This window comes from Dendrobates tinctorius, unplaced genomic scaffold (genome assembly GCF_039654945.1).
Source record: "Dendrobates tinctorius isolate UK_male_01 unplaced genomic scaffold, ASM3965494v1 ptg000028l, whole genome shotgun sequence".
NCBI lineage: Eukaryota > Metazoa > Chordata > Amphibia > Anura > Dendrobatidae > Dendrobates > Dendrobates tinctorius.
This window is the reverse complement of record NW_027361696.1, coordinates 71,573,266-71,587,295: the sequence shown is the minus strand read 5'-3', so window position 1 is coordinate 71,587,295 and position 14,030 is coordinate 71,573,266. Positions and strand designations below refer to the sequence as shown.

The following is a 14,030-nucleotide window of genomic DNA, read 5'->3' as shown; positions in this document are numbered from 1 at the left end:
ACTTACTGATCTGTGGGGGTCCAGTTTCTTAGTGGAGCTGTAAGTCGGAAACCTGACAGCAGTTTCATTCATTCTCTATGGATCTGATAGGAAAAGCTGAGTGTAGCGTTTGGCAGCCCCATAAGGGATGAATGGAGTGGTGGTCGAGAATGTGCACTGTTGCTCCATTCTAAGGCCTCGTGCACAAAACCAATTTTCTTGGACGAGTGTTATCCGTAGTTTTCAGGGATAGAAAGGATGGAACCTATAATTTTCTAGAAGGCTGTGCACATGTCCGATTATCTTCTTTTTCCCCTGAAGCGAGTGGTCAGCAGATAAAATCGTAGCTATGACTCATTTTCATCAAAATCGTGACTGCAAGTCAATGGGTCCATGAAAAAAATCAGACGGCATCCGTATGCGGTCCAATATTCACGGACTGACAGATTGGAGAAAGTGAAGAAACTTTTTTTTCTCTCTCCATGTCCATGAAAAACGGATTCCACTCTAATCAGAATAATCAAACTGTTTTTTCAGATTTGGAGAAAACGATGGTGTAACCCTACCCTTACAGAGATACAAGTGTCCCATTCTATGGACCAGTGCAGGTTCCCACCAATCAACCACTGACCCACAGGATAGGTGATTACCAGAGAGCCCCTCGACTTAGGCTCCATCCACACTACGTCCGAGGTGAGCACCTCTATTAATCACGCACAGGCTTTCATTGTAGAAAATTGTACACCCCATGGTATTTATTTGATGTCTCTATGGATTGAGGAGTCTGCTGCGTTATTCCATACAGCAAAAAATCATAAACTTGTACCAGCCTGGGAGCATTCATGGCTCACACGGAAACCGTACACTGCAGACACAGTGTGCAAAAAGCCCTATAAACCTTCTAGTTATCATGGGATATATTTTTGCATTTCAGGAAATGTAGACTTTAATCCACAAGGGGGCGTCAAAACCTTGCTATTAGGTGTTTATGAGGAATAGTGTCCAGTTGCACCCTGCCTGCTGGAATGTGTGTGGGGGGTCGTAGTCTGGGCATGCTAGGAGTAGTATTTTTGCAACAGCTGAAGAACTACAGGTTCCAGATAACACAGAAAAATGTCAGGGGCTATGTTTTGTAAATCCATGCATAATACATATATATATATATATATATATGTGTGTTGAGTAGAGCTGAGCAAAAAGATTCACACTGTTCCGCTATGGTATCCAGTTCAATCCTCCTTGACAGAAGGTTCAGCGCAGTCTTCAATTCTGCAACCATCACCCTTGGCTCTTCTAGCGCTAACAAGGCTCTGCTACACGATGCACATAATGAAATCACACAAAGCCTAGAATCTAGGTATCCTGCAATGTCATGACATCACAGCGCCCACGATGCTGGCTGCAGAAATAAAGGATGCCTTGGTCCAGCTGCTACAGAGGACTGGATGACAGATAAGGACAGAGCAAACTTTTTGCTCAACTCAAGTTGTGGTTAATTGATAAATTATAATAACCAATTACAAAATTTTTAGAATATTAACTTATTGAAAATTGTACTTTTGGTGTCCATGATATCATTTTTCTGCAGTCATGTAACACCGGGTAGGTGCACATAGCATACAGATTTTGTACAAAGGGTAGACTCCTACTGGGAGACATATTGGTAATTTACCCATTTTTCTTACTGATCAAAGCTTACAAGTTTCACCCACCATGTTGCTCTACAAACTGAGATGCTAAGGGCTTTTTAGTGGGTCGTAAATCTACATTGGATAGGGAGGAAACGCTGCGGTCATCCTAATAATGGCCCTGCAGGGGTCAATGAGTCAAAAATAGATTTTTTTTTACCACCTGCAGATAGTTTGGTTTTCCGGCAAAAAAACTTATATATAGTTTAAAAAAAAGATGCTGCAAAAACGATCAAGTAGACACTAGTGATGAGCGGAAGTGCTGAATAAAGTGTTATCTGAGCATGCCCGAGTGCTATCCAAGTGTCTCCGGAGTGCTCAAAAAATATGTTCGAGTCCCAGTGGCTGCATGTCTGGCCTAACAAACAAGCAATCCCTCCGTGTGTTGAGGCTGTCGAACAGCCGTGAGGAATCGAACATAGACTTCGAGCACGCCGAAGACACTCGGTTAGCACTCAAGCGTGCTCATATATCACCTTATTCGAGCTCGTACGCTCATCAATAGTAGACACCAAAAAAGATGCTTGAGGAGAAACCTCTCCCTTTGGCTAAATTCAGCGGGTGCAACGCCATCTATAAGACACCACGTGCACATACTGTAAAGAAAATTTACATGGCAAGGGTCCCACAACACTACCTCTTTCATCTCCAGGACATTCGCAATTTAATTTTAAGCTCTGAGAGGTGTGAAGGAAAACCATACACATTAGACCAACATGGGCCAATCCTACCAATATTTATCGGTTCAGCCGACACTTTGCATGGGACCTTGACGGATAATTTTCAAAGAAGATATATATTCGGCATGTCCAATTTTGGACTGCTGATCCTTCTGTTCTTTAAAGATAAGCCCCCAGTAGAGATGTCTTTCAGCGGGAGAAAATATATCAAAATATATGTTCATGACAGTAAATCATATCACTAATACACCCGAGGCTTCTGGTAGTGGACATAAATTATTAGTAGTAAAAAGAAATAAAAACAAGACTTCTATTGTGGGGGGATTGATATAATAGTGAGGAATAGGGTAATAAATATTGGGTAAAAAAAATAAATCATGATGGGGAAAAAAAACAGAAAGACAAGGTTGTAACATGCGGTCCATAAAAAGGAAATGACAATAAGTTATATTTCGCAATATATATACACAAATATATATTTATAGATATATAAAATTTACAAATAGAATAACCAATTTATAATAGCTTACAATGTCACCCGCTGGGTAGCGGTGGACAAAAAAAAAAATTAACACACATTCACCATTTCTACAAAATTATTCATCAAATCCAAATACATTTTTTTTCAACATCGGCCAATTTTGCATCATCTGTTTAATGTCTACTTAGTGTAGGCATAAAGGGAACGCATAGAGTGTCCACTGGTCATCTCCAAAATTCAGTTTAGTTGTTTACTATGCAAATTCGGGACGAAAAGGCACTACATTTAGAAAGCACTAAGAGGTGACAACTTTTTTGTCTCGCCCCACGTGGACTGAGATCCATATGGTGTCGCTTTGCATCCAGTTTTGTGCTCTTTCCCAACATGGTAAAGATAAACCACTCCTAATGACAGCTGTTGGTTCACGACTCTTCCATCCCCCAAATGTAGTATGTTTGTGGCATGACTCCAGGAATGTGTGATGTCGGCCATTTATGCCATATTGTAAACAGCTTAAGGAAAACAACAGGATCTCCATTCGCTTTCCCTAACCACAGTGAACCACGGAGAGGAGAACCCCCTGTCCTCTCCAACTTTACGTCCTTCCTCTTCTGCTCAACAGGGTGCAAACACATGCTGTATCAATCCGGATCCAGCGCCAACCCACAAGCTTTTCATCCATGGTCAACGCTCTTACATAGGACTGCTTTTGTTTGCATTCTGATAACCATTGTCTTTTATCCACCCCACGACACCCATTGGTGGTGCCTCCTTGAGGATTACACTTGGTCTCAAAAAAGTATTGCTTTAGGGGTCCTGTGAGAGTCTGAATTTCCGATAGGATAGTGACCGTTTTGCCATGCATATCGATAGCCGAGCGCTTATCAGTCACCCATTCATGCTTCGAATCACACACAGAAAGTTCTCCTCTCCGAGAAGGATTGATTGCATCTGACCCCTGTGCCCGTTTCACCCGAGAAGTTCTGTTAGCCGGTTCTGAATGTGATAGCAACTCTTCTGCCAAAAACAAAAGTGGAGGGCCGGAGGGTTCCTGTCTAGTGAGGGCCACTCTTGGGGAATAATGGTTCCACTCTTTGCCAGCCATGTCAGGATATGTAGTTGTCAAGTCCGGGTAGAAGCCATCGTGAAGTCCTTCAGTGAAATTAAAGAATTTCTGCAGATGGTCCGTGGCGTTGGAGGAATTCCTAGGACCATAATCCCAGTCAGTAGTCTGGTTTTGGAAGGGGGCAGCTTTGATGGCACAAAGGTATGAGATCACCATGACATAAAGGCGGAGGAGCATTACTTAATCCACCTCAAACAACTGTAAAAAGAGAATAGAGAATACTGTTACATAATTGTCTTCATATACATATAATTATACAAAATACTACTCATATATTACTAAACTTATATTGTGATATCACAAGTCATCCATTACTTATATAGTTAATGGAAGAATTTAGAAAAATGAACATCCAAAACATAGTAAAATTACACTATTCAGTATTAATTTGGTTTCTAGAAATCTAAAACCAAGATCATTATTACTAGTACAATATCACACAACTAACAAAACATCCAAACACCACTTTCCGTAAGGCTGGTTTCATACATCTGACTTGGTTAGAGTATGGACCATGTTGTGTGTCAGACACGAGTTTCCTGACCCGAATTCAAAAGAATCCTCAACGTATATGAGGCTGTTGAGCTTAGGTCAAGAAACGAGTTGCCAGTCTCCGTGAAAATCTGATGTGCCTAATTTCCTCTTTCACTGTTGACTAACTGGCCTTAAGATTGGATAGTTTAGCCACCTATCATTGTAGGTATCCTAAATGGTGGGAGGGTTCCTTACTGTGAGACATGAGATCTCACTCTATACAGATGTAGAGCTTCTAAGTACAGGTGGCCTCTCTTCTGGACCAGGTGCATCTATTCTTTTGAATGGCTGCATGTAATGTTACTATTCCCTTCAACCTAAATCCAAGTACTGTATTTATGGCCCTTAGGCAAAAAAAATTATGGCGGAACCTTATCGAACTCACTACTGCCAAAAGCCAACCTAAGTGGGTCCTCACATCTCTCTAGGTTTGCCTGGTCCTTTGTTGTCAGTTTTAATTTCCAGATTTTATTTTCGGTCTAACTGCCCTACTCCTATACTTTGAGATCAGGTGAGTACCTGTATAACCACATCAACCATAGTAATGTCACAAATGTTTTTGTAAAATTCATCGAAGGTTTCTTTTCAAAAAACATCTGAAGAATGCAACAAAGAAGTAACACAAGAAAAGTCAATAACTGTGTTTTATGGTATGAATTGGAGCCACGGTATATCTCAAAGGACATGAAGAGCCTCAATGCCAGGAGGAAATGAATTATTTATATGATGAGCAACTGTACAGGTGGCTCTCTAGACCCAATGGTTAAAGGGGTACTCCAGTTACTACAAGTTATCACCTATCCACAAGTGATAACTATATGTATTAGTGAAGTTCCTACCACTGAAATCTTATCAATTTCCATAAAGTTGGACTTGAATGGAGCGGCTGTATCGCGTGTGTGCAGCCATTCCATTCAGTCTCCATAAGATTACCAGAGATGTACTTGGTAATCTCCAGCCCTTCTAGAGACTGGAAAGGGTGGTAGCGTACATACATGACCGCCGCTCCACTTCAAAGGAACAGGACTCAAGTCGTACATTCTGGCAATCGGTAGGGGCTGCAGCGGTCTCCTAGTTTGATCTACGCTGAGCTTTTGGGCATCAACATCTACCAACAGAGTAACGCAAACTAATGCTTTCTTTTTCAAAGGTGGTTTTCTTGAACCATGTCTCCCGATATGGAGCCAAGAGGAAAAGTAAGGACGGCCATATTTGTAGGTATTCTGACATAGAAAATTTGTTTTCAGAGAAAAATATCTTAGCACACGTCACCAAAGAAGCCTGAACAGCTCATTATTAGTGGTTAAATAGTTTTCTGCATCCTCATCCAATTTCACAATAACTTAAAGTCTGCTTAAATGTCGCATAAACTTTTTGATGCCAATCGAGAAAACTTTAGACTTTTCTTACTAGGAGGCACTGAGCTAGTATTTGGGGTCACATTAAGTGGTACAAGCTTAATGGGTAGAGTCCCTAAAGAGGTTAAATTCTTGTCCACTGCATTTATACTTGGGGACACAGTCTCGTTAACAGGACAACAGTTGCAGTTTATTCCAAGGTGACTCTTTCCAGAACCCATGTGCCGGGTTCATGCTAGATGACTCTACCACAACATATCCAATAGAAACAATGAGTTAATGGGCAGCCTCAGCCCCTTTTCCAAGGATGCCCTAGCACCTTCTGGACAGTAATCAGCTGCTAAGCAATCTGCATGGGGATACCATCCATATTAATTTAAGAGTAATAATTTAAGTGTAGCCCAGAGCACACCACTTAATTTGTCATACTTTGGCATTCATTTGCCCTGGGTACCTTTTGCACCCTTTTACTTTGCAGCATCGCAGCATCCTACATATGATAACCCATTAACTCTTACTAGAGTCTCCCAGACGCAGGGCTTCTTGCACAACGTTCTCCATCAAGTCAGTCACAGGGCACCAACACTAGCTCCTCTGACAACTCTTCTTCCTTCAGGCAGGCATCCAGGTGTCATCAGGAATGGTGACACCACTGGCACAATGGTTCACCAGATCCTACTCTACACACAGGCAGTGTCTGAACTCTGGTGTGATCGCTTAAATTATAAGATACAGTCATGGCCAAAAGTATTGACACCCCTGCAATTCTGTCAGATAATACTCAGTTTCTTCCTGAAAATGATTGCAAACACAAATTTTTTGGTATTATTATCTTCATTTAATTTGTCTTAAATGAAAAAACACAAAAATAATTGTCCTAAAGCCAAATTGGATATAATTCCACACCAAACATAACAAAGAGGGTGGACAAAAGTATTGGCACTGTTCGAAAAATCATGTGATGCTTCTCTAATTTGTGTAATTAACAGCACCTATAACTTACCTGTGGCACCTAACAGGTGTTGGCAATAACTAAATCACACTTGCAGCCAGTTGACATGGATTAAAGTTGACTCAACCTCTGTCCTGTGTCCTTGTGTGTACCACATTGAGCATGGAGAAAAGAAAGAAGACCAAAGAACTGTCTGAGGACTTGAGAAACCAAATTGTGAGGAAGCATGAGCAATATCAAGGCTACAAGTCCATCTCCAAAGACCTGAATGTTCCTGTGTCTACCGTGCGCAGTGTCACCAAGAAGTTTAAAGCCCATGGCACTGTGGCTAACCTCTCTAGATGTGGCCGGAAAAGAAAAATTGACAAGAGATTTCAATGCAAGATTGTGCAGATGTTGGATAAAGAACCTCCACTAACATCCAAACAAGTTCAAGCTGCCCTGCAGTCCGAGGGTACAACGGTGTCAACCCGTACTATCCGTCAGCATCTGAATGAAAAGGGACTGTATGGTAGGAGACCCAGGAAGACTCCACTTCTTTCCCCGAGACATAAAAAAGCCAGGCTGGAGTTTGCCAAAACTTACCTGAAAAAGCCTAAAACATTTTGGAAGAATGTTCTCTGGTCAGATGAGACAAAAGTAGAGCTTTTAGGGCAAAAGCATCAACATAGAGTTTACAGGAGAAAAAAGAGGCATTCAAAGAAAAGTACACGGTCCCTACAGTCAAACATGGCGGAGGTTCCCTGATGTTTTGGGGTTGCTTTGCTGCCTCTGGCACTGGACTGCTTGACCGTGTGCTTGGCATATGAAGTCAGAAGACTACCAACAAATTTTGCAGCATAATATAGGGCCCAGTGTGAGAAAGCTGGGTCTACCTCAGAGGTCATGGGTCTTCCAGCAGGACAATAACCCAAAACACACTTCAAAAAGCACTAGAAAATGGTTTGAGAGAAAGCACTGGAGACTTCTAAGGTGGCCAGCAATGAGTCCAGACCTGAATCCCATAGAACACCTGTGGAGAGATCTAAAAATGGCAGTTTGGAGAAGGCACCCTTCAAATATCAGGGACCTGGAGTAGTTTGCCAAAGAAGAATGGTCTAAAATTCCAGCAGAGCATTGTAAGAAACTCATTGATGGTTACCGGAAGCAGTTGGTCGCAGTTATTTTGGCTAAAGGTTGTGCAACCAAGTATTAGGCTAAGGGTGCCAATACTTTTGTCCGGCCCATTTTTGGAGTTTTGTGTGAAATGATCAATGTTTTGCTTTTTGCTTCATTCTCTTTTGTGTTTTTTCATTTAAGACAAATTAAATGAAGATAATAATACCAAAGAATTTGTGTTTGCAATCATTTTCAGGAAGAAACTGAATATTATCTGACAGAATTGCAGGGGTGTCAATACTTTTGGCCATGACTGTATAGTATCAACACATGATAGCGTGTCACATTCATTGTTTCAAGCCTTATTGTAACTTTGTAAGGGAGTGGAGTAAAGGACTTGCAGATCACAGCCTTTACCCATGCATCTTTAATGCATATTGTAATTTTCAAACTGCAAGTCACCTTGGATTATGAGATGTATCCAAGTTTTCAACAGCTGCAGTATAGTCTTTATACTATAAACTTAGTAGTGAAAAACAAATCTTCTAGAATAGAATAGAGGTGCAGGACAGATTTCAGAGCCTCAACTAAGGAGTTAGGGAATGTGTCTGTCTATAAACCTTTGACTGGCTCCGACAACAGCAGCGTCTCCCAAATTGGGAAGATAGGAGAAGAGGGACACATACTGTTACTGCTACGTGAGCCACAGCAATTTTATTTTTCACACTAAGCCACTTCCCTAACCTCTTCCAGTTCTTTATATGTGACCTTACAGAAAAAATGACTCCTTGTAAAGCCCATTAGTGTTTGCACTCAGTATGTTCCCCTCACACAGTATGATGCCCCATAATACAATGCCCAACACACAGTATGATGGCCAGTCTCCTATCACAGTGAAGACTACAGATCCCCCCAACACAGTATGATGCCCCCAGTGGTCTGATACACAGTATGATGTTCACATATGCCTACACAAGGTATGATACCCCCAAGGTCCCTCCTAGTAGTATCATACCCCCGGCTCCTACAGATTTTAATTCCTCCCAGTCCACCACACATTATGATACCTCTACTCTGTCATTCCTCATAGGGTATAATGCACCCCACAGTTTCCTCAAAGTAGCCCCCACTCAAGCATCCAACTTGCTTGTGTGTCCTGTCACATCTTTGCTCTTTTGCTATTTAGTTGGTTTCTGCCGTTCAGTCAAGTGACCTGAAAGTCCTTCTCTACCCAGAGTGGTGGAGCAAGGATCTGAGAACTCCCTGCTCCACCATTATATTCAACTGTGTTGGAGTCCTGAAGACACAGATATGGTTAATGTTGCGATGTGACGGCGGGGAGGATGTCGTTGGACCTCTCTGACAACTCCCAATTATTTTATGTGTGTGAAAAGCATTGTATTTTACTATTATTCTCCTGTAGACTGCTGTTTCTGTTAGGTGTGACAGGGTTAACTGTAGGGCCGGCCCACAGTGAGGAGGCGGATTGAGAATCTATGGGTTAGTTGCAGGGTTAAAATAGTTAGCTAAGAAATTGGAAGAGAGAAGAAAAGGACACCTTTAGAAATTAGGTGATCATCACTGGGTGTGTGTGGTGTGACAAAGACAGGAGAAAGCAGTGAAAAGCCGTTTAAGTTAAACCCCATCATTGGAAGCAGAATTCTATCCAACAGGCGAGTTGGCGGAAATGTGCAGCCAGGAACTTTATTAGTGTCCCTAAGGGTCTCTAGGGAATGGAGAAGTGTCGGTCAAACCTTGGAATCTGTGGATCTGAGAGAGGCACAGTCAGCAAGGTTGGGGCACACTCAGCAGGGTGACAGCCACAGGTGCATCATTGTGTGTTTCCCAAAAGGGGGCTTTAGGATAGTGATCACCTGCTAAAAGCTCAGCTTAAAGTGTCACTTTATATGAAAGGATCAATGTCTCCAATCTGTATTAACTGTGCCGCTGAATATGTTTACTGGAAATATGTCGCTATATTGTAACAAAGGAAAAGACAATTGCATCTCCTGATGTCCTTTGTGTTCATGTCAAACTGTAAGTAAAAAGTATTATGTTTTTATGGACTGGTGTGGTTTCCCTTCCGTGAGGTTGCTGGGAACAAGAGCCGTACAATGAGTGGTGGATCTGAGCTGGGAGGTGTCCATTACGGTAACATACATACCCCAACACAAGACTCCGTTTTCTTTTAGCGTACTGGGGCATGGAAGACGAGAACCCCGCCCACACCTACCGCCCTGAGCCACGTCACAGAGACATACCTTCCTCCAGGGATTAATCCCCAAATTCGAGACTATCCTGCTGGATCTTGAAGTATTTACAAACGTTCCTCAACAATTTAGGCGAGTTCCATTACAGGAACAGAAAAGTGGAACTTCTGTAAGTAATTTATATGTCTGGCATCTGGCAATAACAGGGGCAGTTTGGTTCCTATTAAGGTGTCCGCCATTTTAATAGAAGAAAATTTTTTCTCTTGCATTGAATATGAGGGAACTTGCAACCGAGGTGTGAACCTAGCCTTCTACATATATCATGAAAATGTCGGCAGAAATTCTTCTGGACTTTTTGGAATACAATTGAAACACTTTAGAATCAGCGATCAGTAGATTATGCTAAACTGTGCCGCAAACAAGACATACAATCCCGTTTTTAAGATTATTTATTAAATTCTTCCCCTAAAAAATAACATTAGAAGATTATAGCAATTTCCACACAGACACATCCCTGCAATCTTCTCCATTTTGTGGTCTAGTTGTCCACCTGAGTCTCTTCTCGTAAGCAGTAAATTGTAAAACTTTAATAGTTACAATTTTCTAGCATTTTGGATGTGAAAGCCGACATTTAGCAAGTTCTGTTGTCAAAATTCGCAGGAGCGGAACTTCAGAGAAGGGGGGAGAACTGCTCCTCAGATTTCTTCTTGACATAGTTGGTTAATTTACATGACAATTAAGTCAAATCCATACTTGACTGGAATTGCTGGGTCTTGACCTGCTATGCAGCGCTATAGTATATATCAGTAAGCTGGTTAATCCTGAGATACAGATGGAGAAAGGTAGAGAAGTGGGAAGGGAGGATTTCTGAAAAACTCCCTTTATGGCCATATGCCAAGTAGCGATAGTAATATTTTGCTTCCACCTTTCCTGATCTTATCTGTGCACCTAGTCTTGGAGAGATACATCCCGACCACCTTATGGCTGCAATGGTTGGAAACCTCAGAACTTCTCTTTAGTTGTAAACTAACACGGCAGAGATGCAACTCAAAGCTCTTGAGATCCAATGCAAAATTTTCGAACACACCCTCCACCTTAACAACCATGCGCCATTTATAAATCGTGGAAGAAGGGCTTTTCAAGCAATGGAGCTTCTGACCTGGCCCTATATATCACCTCTGTTTTTAAGCAAGCCATACACATGGGATCAAAAGTTGCAATAACTGAAAGGTGAAAAAAGTGAACTGTCAAATTAATTTTTTTTTCCGGCTTTTATTGTCTGAAAGTAGAAATGTATAACATGAATGTCCAATTACGGTCAATTAGCCGCCAATTTGCAAACACTTTTTTTTTTAATCTAAGTCACTGATCTGACAATTTAGTCTCATATATTAATGGCTGGATCATTCTTACAAACAATTTGAAATGGAATTGATAAGGCTCCAAACTCCTCTCCAACTGATTGGCACTTCTTATGTTACAAGGCCTATCTTCCTGCTTCCATAAACTCTTTTATCCACACTGAGCAGTTTCTTGTTCTGAAGAAGGCCAACAAAGGCCGAAACGTCGAATAATGGATATATTACTCAATAAAAAATGTATTATCTTCGCATCAACTTTTTTGGAGTGCCGTATTCTCTTTTTTATTATTGGAGAGAAACCCTATTTGTACATCCTGAGAGGAGTTCCACACAGCCCCCTTTTTATGCTCATTTATGTGCCAGCCTGCTCATTCTTTTCTCTGCTCATCTATGTGCCCGTCCGCTCGCTCCTTCCTGTACTCATCTATGTGCCCGCCCACACACTGCTTCCTCTTCTCAGCTATGTGCTCTCCCACACTCCTTCCCCCACTCATCTATGTGCCCGCCTGCTCTCTCCTTCCTCTCTTCATCTATATGTGCACCCCCTTGCTTTTTCCTTTACTCATCTATGTGACCGCCCGCTTGCTCCATCCCCTGCTCATCTATGTGCTCACCCACTACTTGTCCTGCTTATATATTTGCTCGCCCACTCCTTGTCCTGCTTATCTATGTGCTCACCCACTCCTTGTGCTGCTTATCTATGTGCTCGCCCACTCCTTGTCCTGCTTATCTATGCGCTTGTTCACTCCTGGTCCTGTTTATCCCTCACCAGTCCTTCCCTTTCTATTTGTTAGACCTTCCCTTTTTCTGCTCCTCTATGTAACTGCTCAGTCCTTACCTACATCATCTATACTCCTGCTCACCCCATCCTCAGCTCATCTCTTTTCCCCACCACACCTACATTCTCCAGCTTTTCGATGTGCCAGATTATACTTTCTCTAACTTTCCTTTAATAAGAACCTGACATGTGATAAACAATAGTAAATCAACAGATACAATTATTTAGGCTCATAAAAGTGCCACCAGAATAGTAAAAGGTTGTTAGTTGTTAGTTGTTGTAGGTAATTACACATTTTAAAGGCGTTTCCCCTTTTCCATCAAATTCTTGGTACCTTAAAAACAATAAAATCTGCAAAGCCACCCAGATATTGGCTGCAACACACTCACTGGTGCTCTAGTCGTGACGTCAACGCTTCAGTCTTTCACCAAAGACCGGAAGTAGAGGTGAAAATATTATTATATAGAACAAGACAATAGGGTTAATAGCAAAATATGCCTCTCTAAAATTACACATTTATGTCCTCAATAAAAATCGTGACAAGTGTAAATGTAAAAATGCTATGTATGTTCATAATAGTTAAATGAATTCCAGAGAAATTCATTACCACTGTCAAAGGAAATTATGGAAGAAAACGCCAAGATAATTCAGTGGGTATGAAAAGTTTTCAGACCCCTTTACATTTTTCACGCTTTGTTTCACTGTAGCCATTTGGTAAATTTAAAAAAAATCATTTTTTTTCTCATTAACGTACACTCGGCACTCTATCTTGACTAACAAAAAAACAGAAAAGTAGATATTTTTGCAAATTTATTAAAAAAGAAAAACTGAAATATCAAATGGTCATAAGTATTCAGACCCTTTGCTCAGACACTCATATTTAAGTCACATGCTGTCCATTTCCTTGTGATCCTCCTTGAGATGGTTCTACTCCTTCATTGGAGTCCAGCTGTGTTTAATGAAACTGATAGGACTTGATTTGCAAAGGCACAGACCTATCTATATAAGACCTCACAGCTCACAGGGCATGTCAGACCAAATGAGAATCATGAGGTCAAAGCAACTGGCCAAGGAACTCAGAGACAGAATTATGGCAAGGCACAGATCTGGCCAAGGCTACAAAATAATTTTTGCAGTACACAAGGTTCCTAAGAGCACAGTGGCCTCCATAATCCTTAAATGGAGGAAGTTTGGGACCACCAGAAGTCTTCCTAGACCTGACCGTCCAGTCAAACTGAGCAATTGTGGGAGAAGAGCCTTGTGATCACTGTGGCTGAGCTCCACAAATGCACTAGGGAGATGGGAAAAAGTTCCACAAAGTCAACTATCACTGCAACCCTCCACAAGATGGGGCTTTATGGCAGAGTGGCAAAGCGGAAGCCTCTCCGCAGTGCCAGACATATGAAAGCCCGCATAGAGTTTGCTAAAAAACACATGAAGGACTACCAGACTATGACAAATAAGTTTCTCTGGTCTGATGAGATGAAGATAGAACTTTTTGGTGATAATTCTAAACGTTATGTGTGGAGAAAACCAGGCACTGCTCATCACATGCCCAATACAATCCCAACAGTGAAACATGGTGGTGGCAGCATCATGCTATGGGGGTGTTTTTCATCTCCTGAGACAGGACGACTGGTTGCAATTGAAAGAAATATTAATGCTGCCAAGTACAGAGATATCCTGGATGAAAACCTGTTCCAGAGTGCTCTGGACCTCAGACTTGGCCAAAGGTTCACCTTCCAACAAGACAGCAACCCTAAGCACACGGCTAAAATAACAAAG

At 41.6% G+C, this 14,030-nt stretch overlaps 1 protein-coding gene across 3 annotated transcripts in view; it reads right to left on the bottom strand.

Annotated features, from left to right (window-relative positions):
- Positions 1 to 2,462: 2,462 nt before the first annotated feature.
- LOC141085533 (neurotrophin-4-like) overlaps positions 2,463 to 14,030 on the bottom strand; it is a 252,865-nt gene continuing 241,297 nt past the window's right edge. For 2 of the 3 annotated variants that reach the window (XM_073570962.1, XM_073570963.1), the window contains exon 2: positions 2,464 to 4,152. In XM_073570962.1, the coding sequence (XP_073427063.1) occupies positions 3,424 to 4,131 (708 nt within the window). In that variant the 5' untranslated portion in view covers positions 4,132 to 4,152 and the 3' untranslated portion in view covers positions 2,464 to 3,423. Of the gene's footprint in view, positions 4,153 to 14,030 lie in introns of all 3 variants that reach the window. The other variant, XM_073570964.1, reaches the window with a different exon arrangement.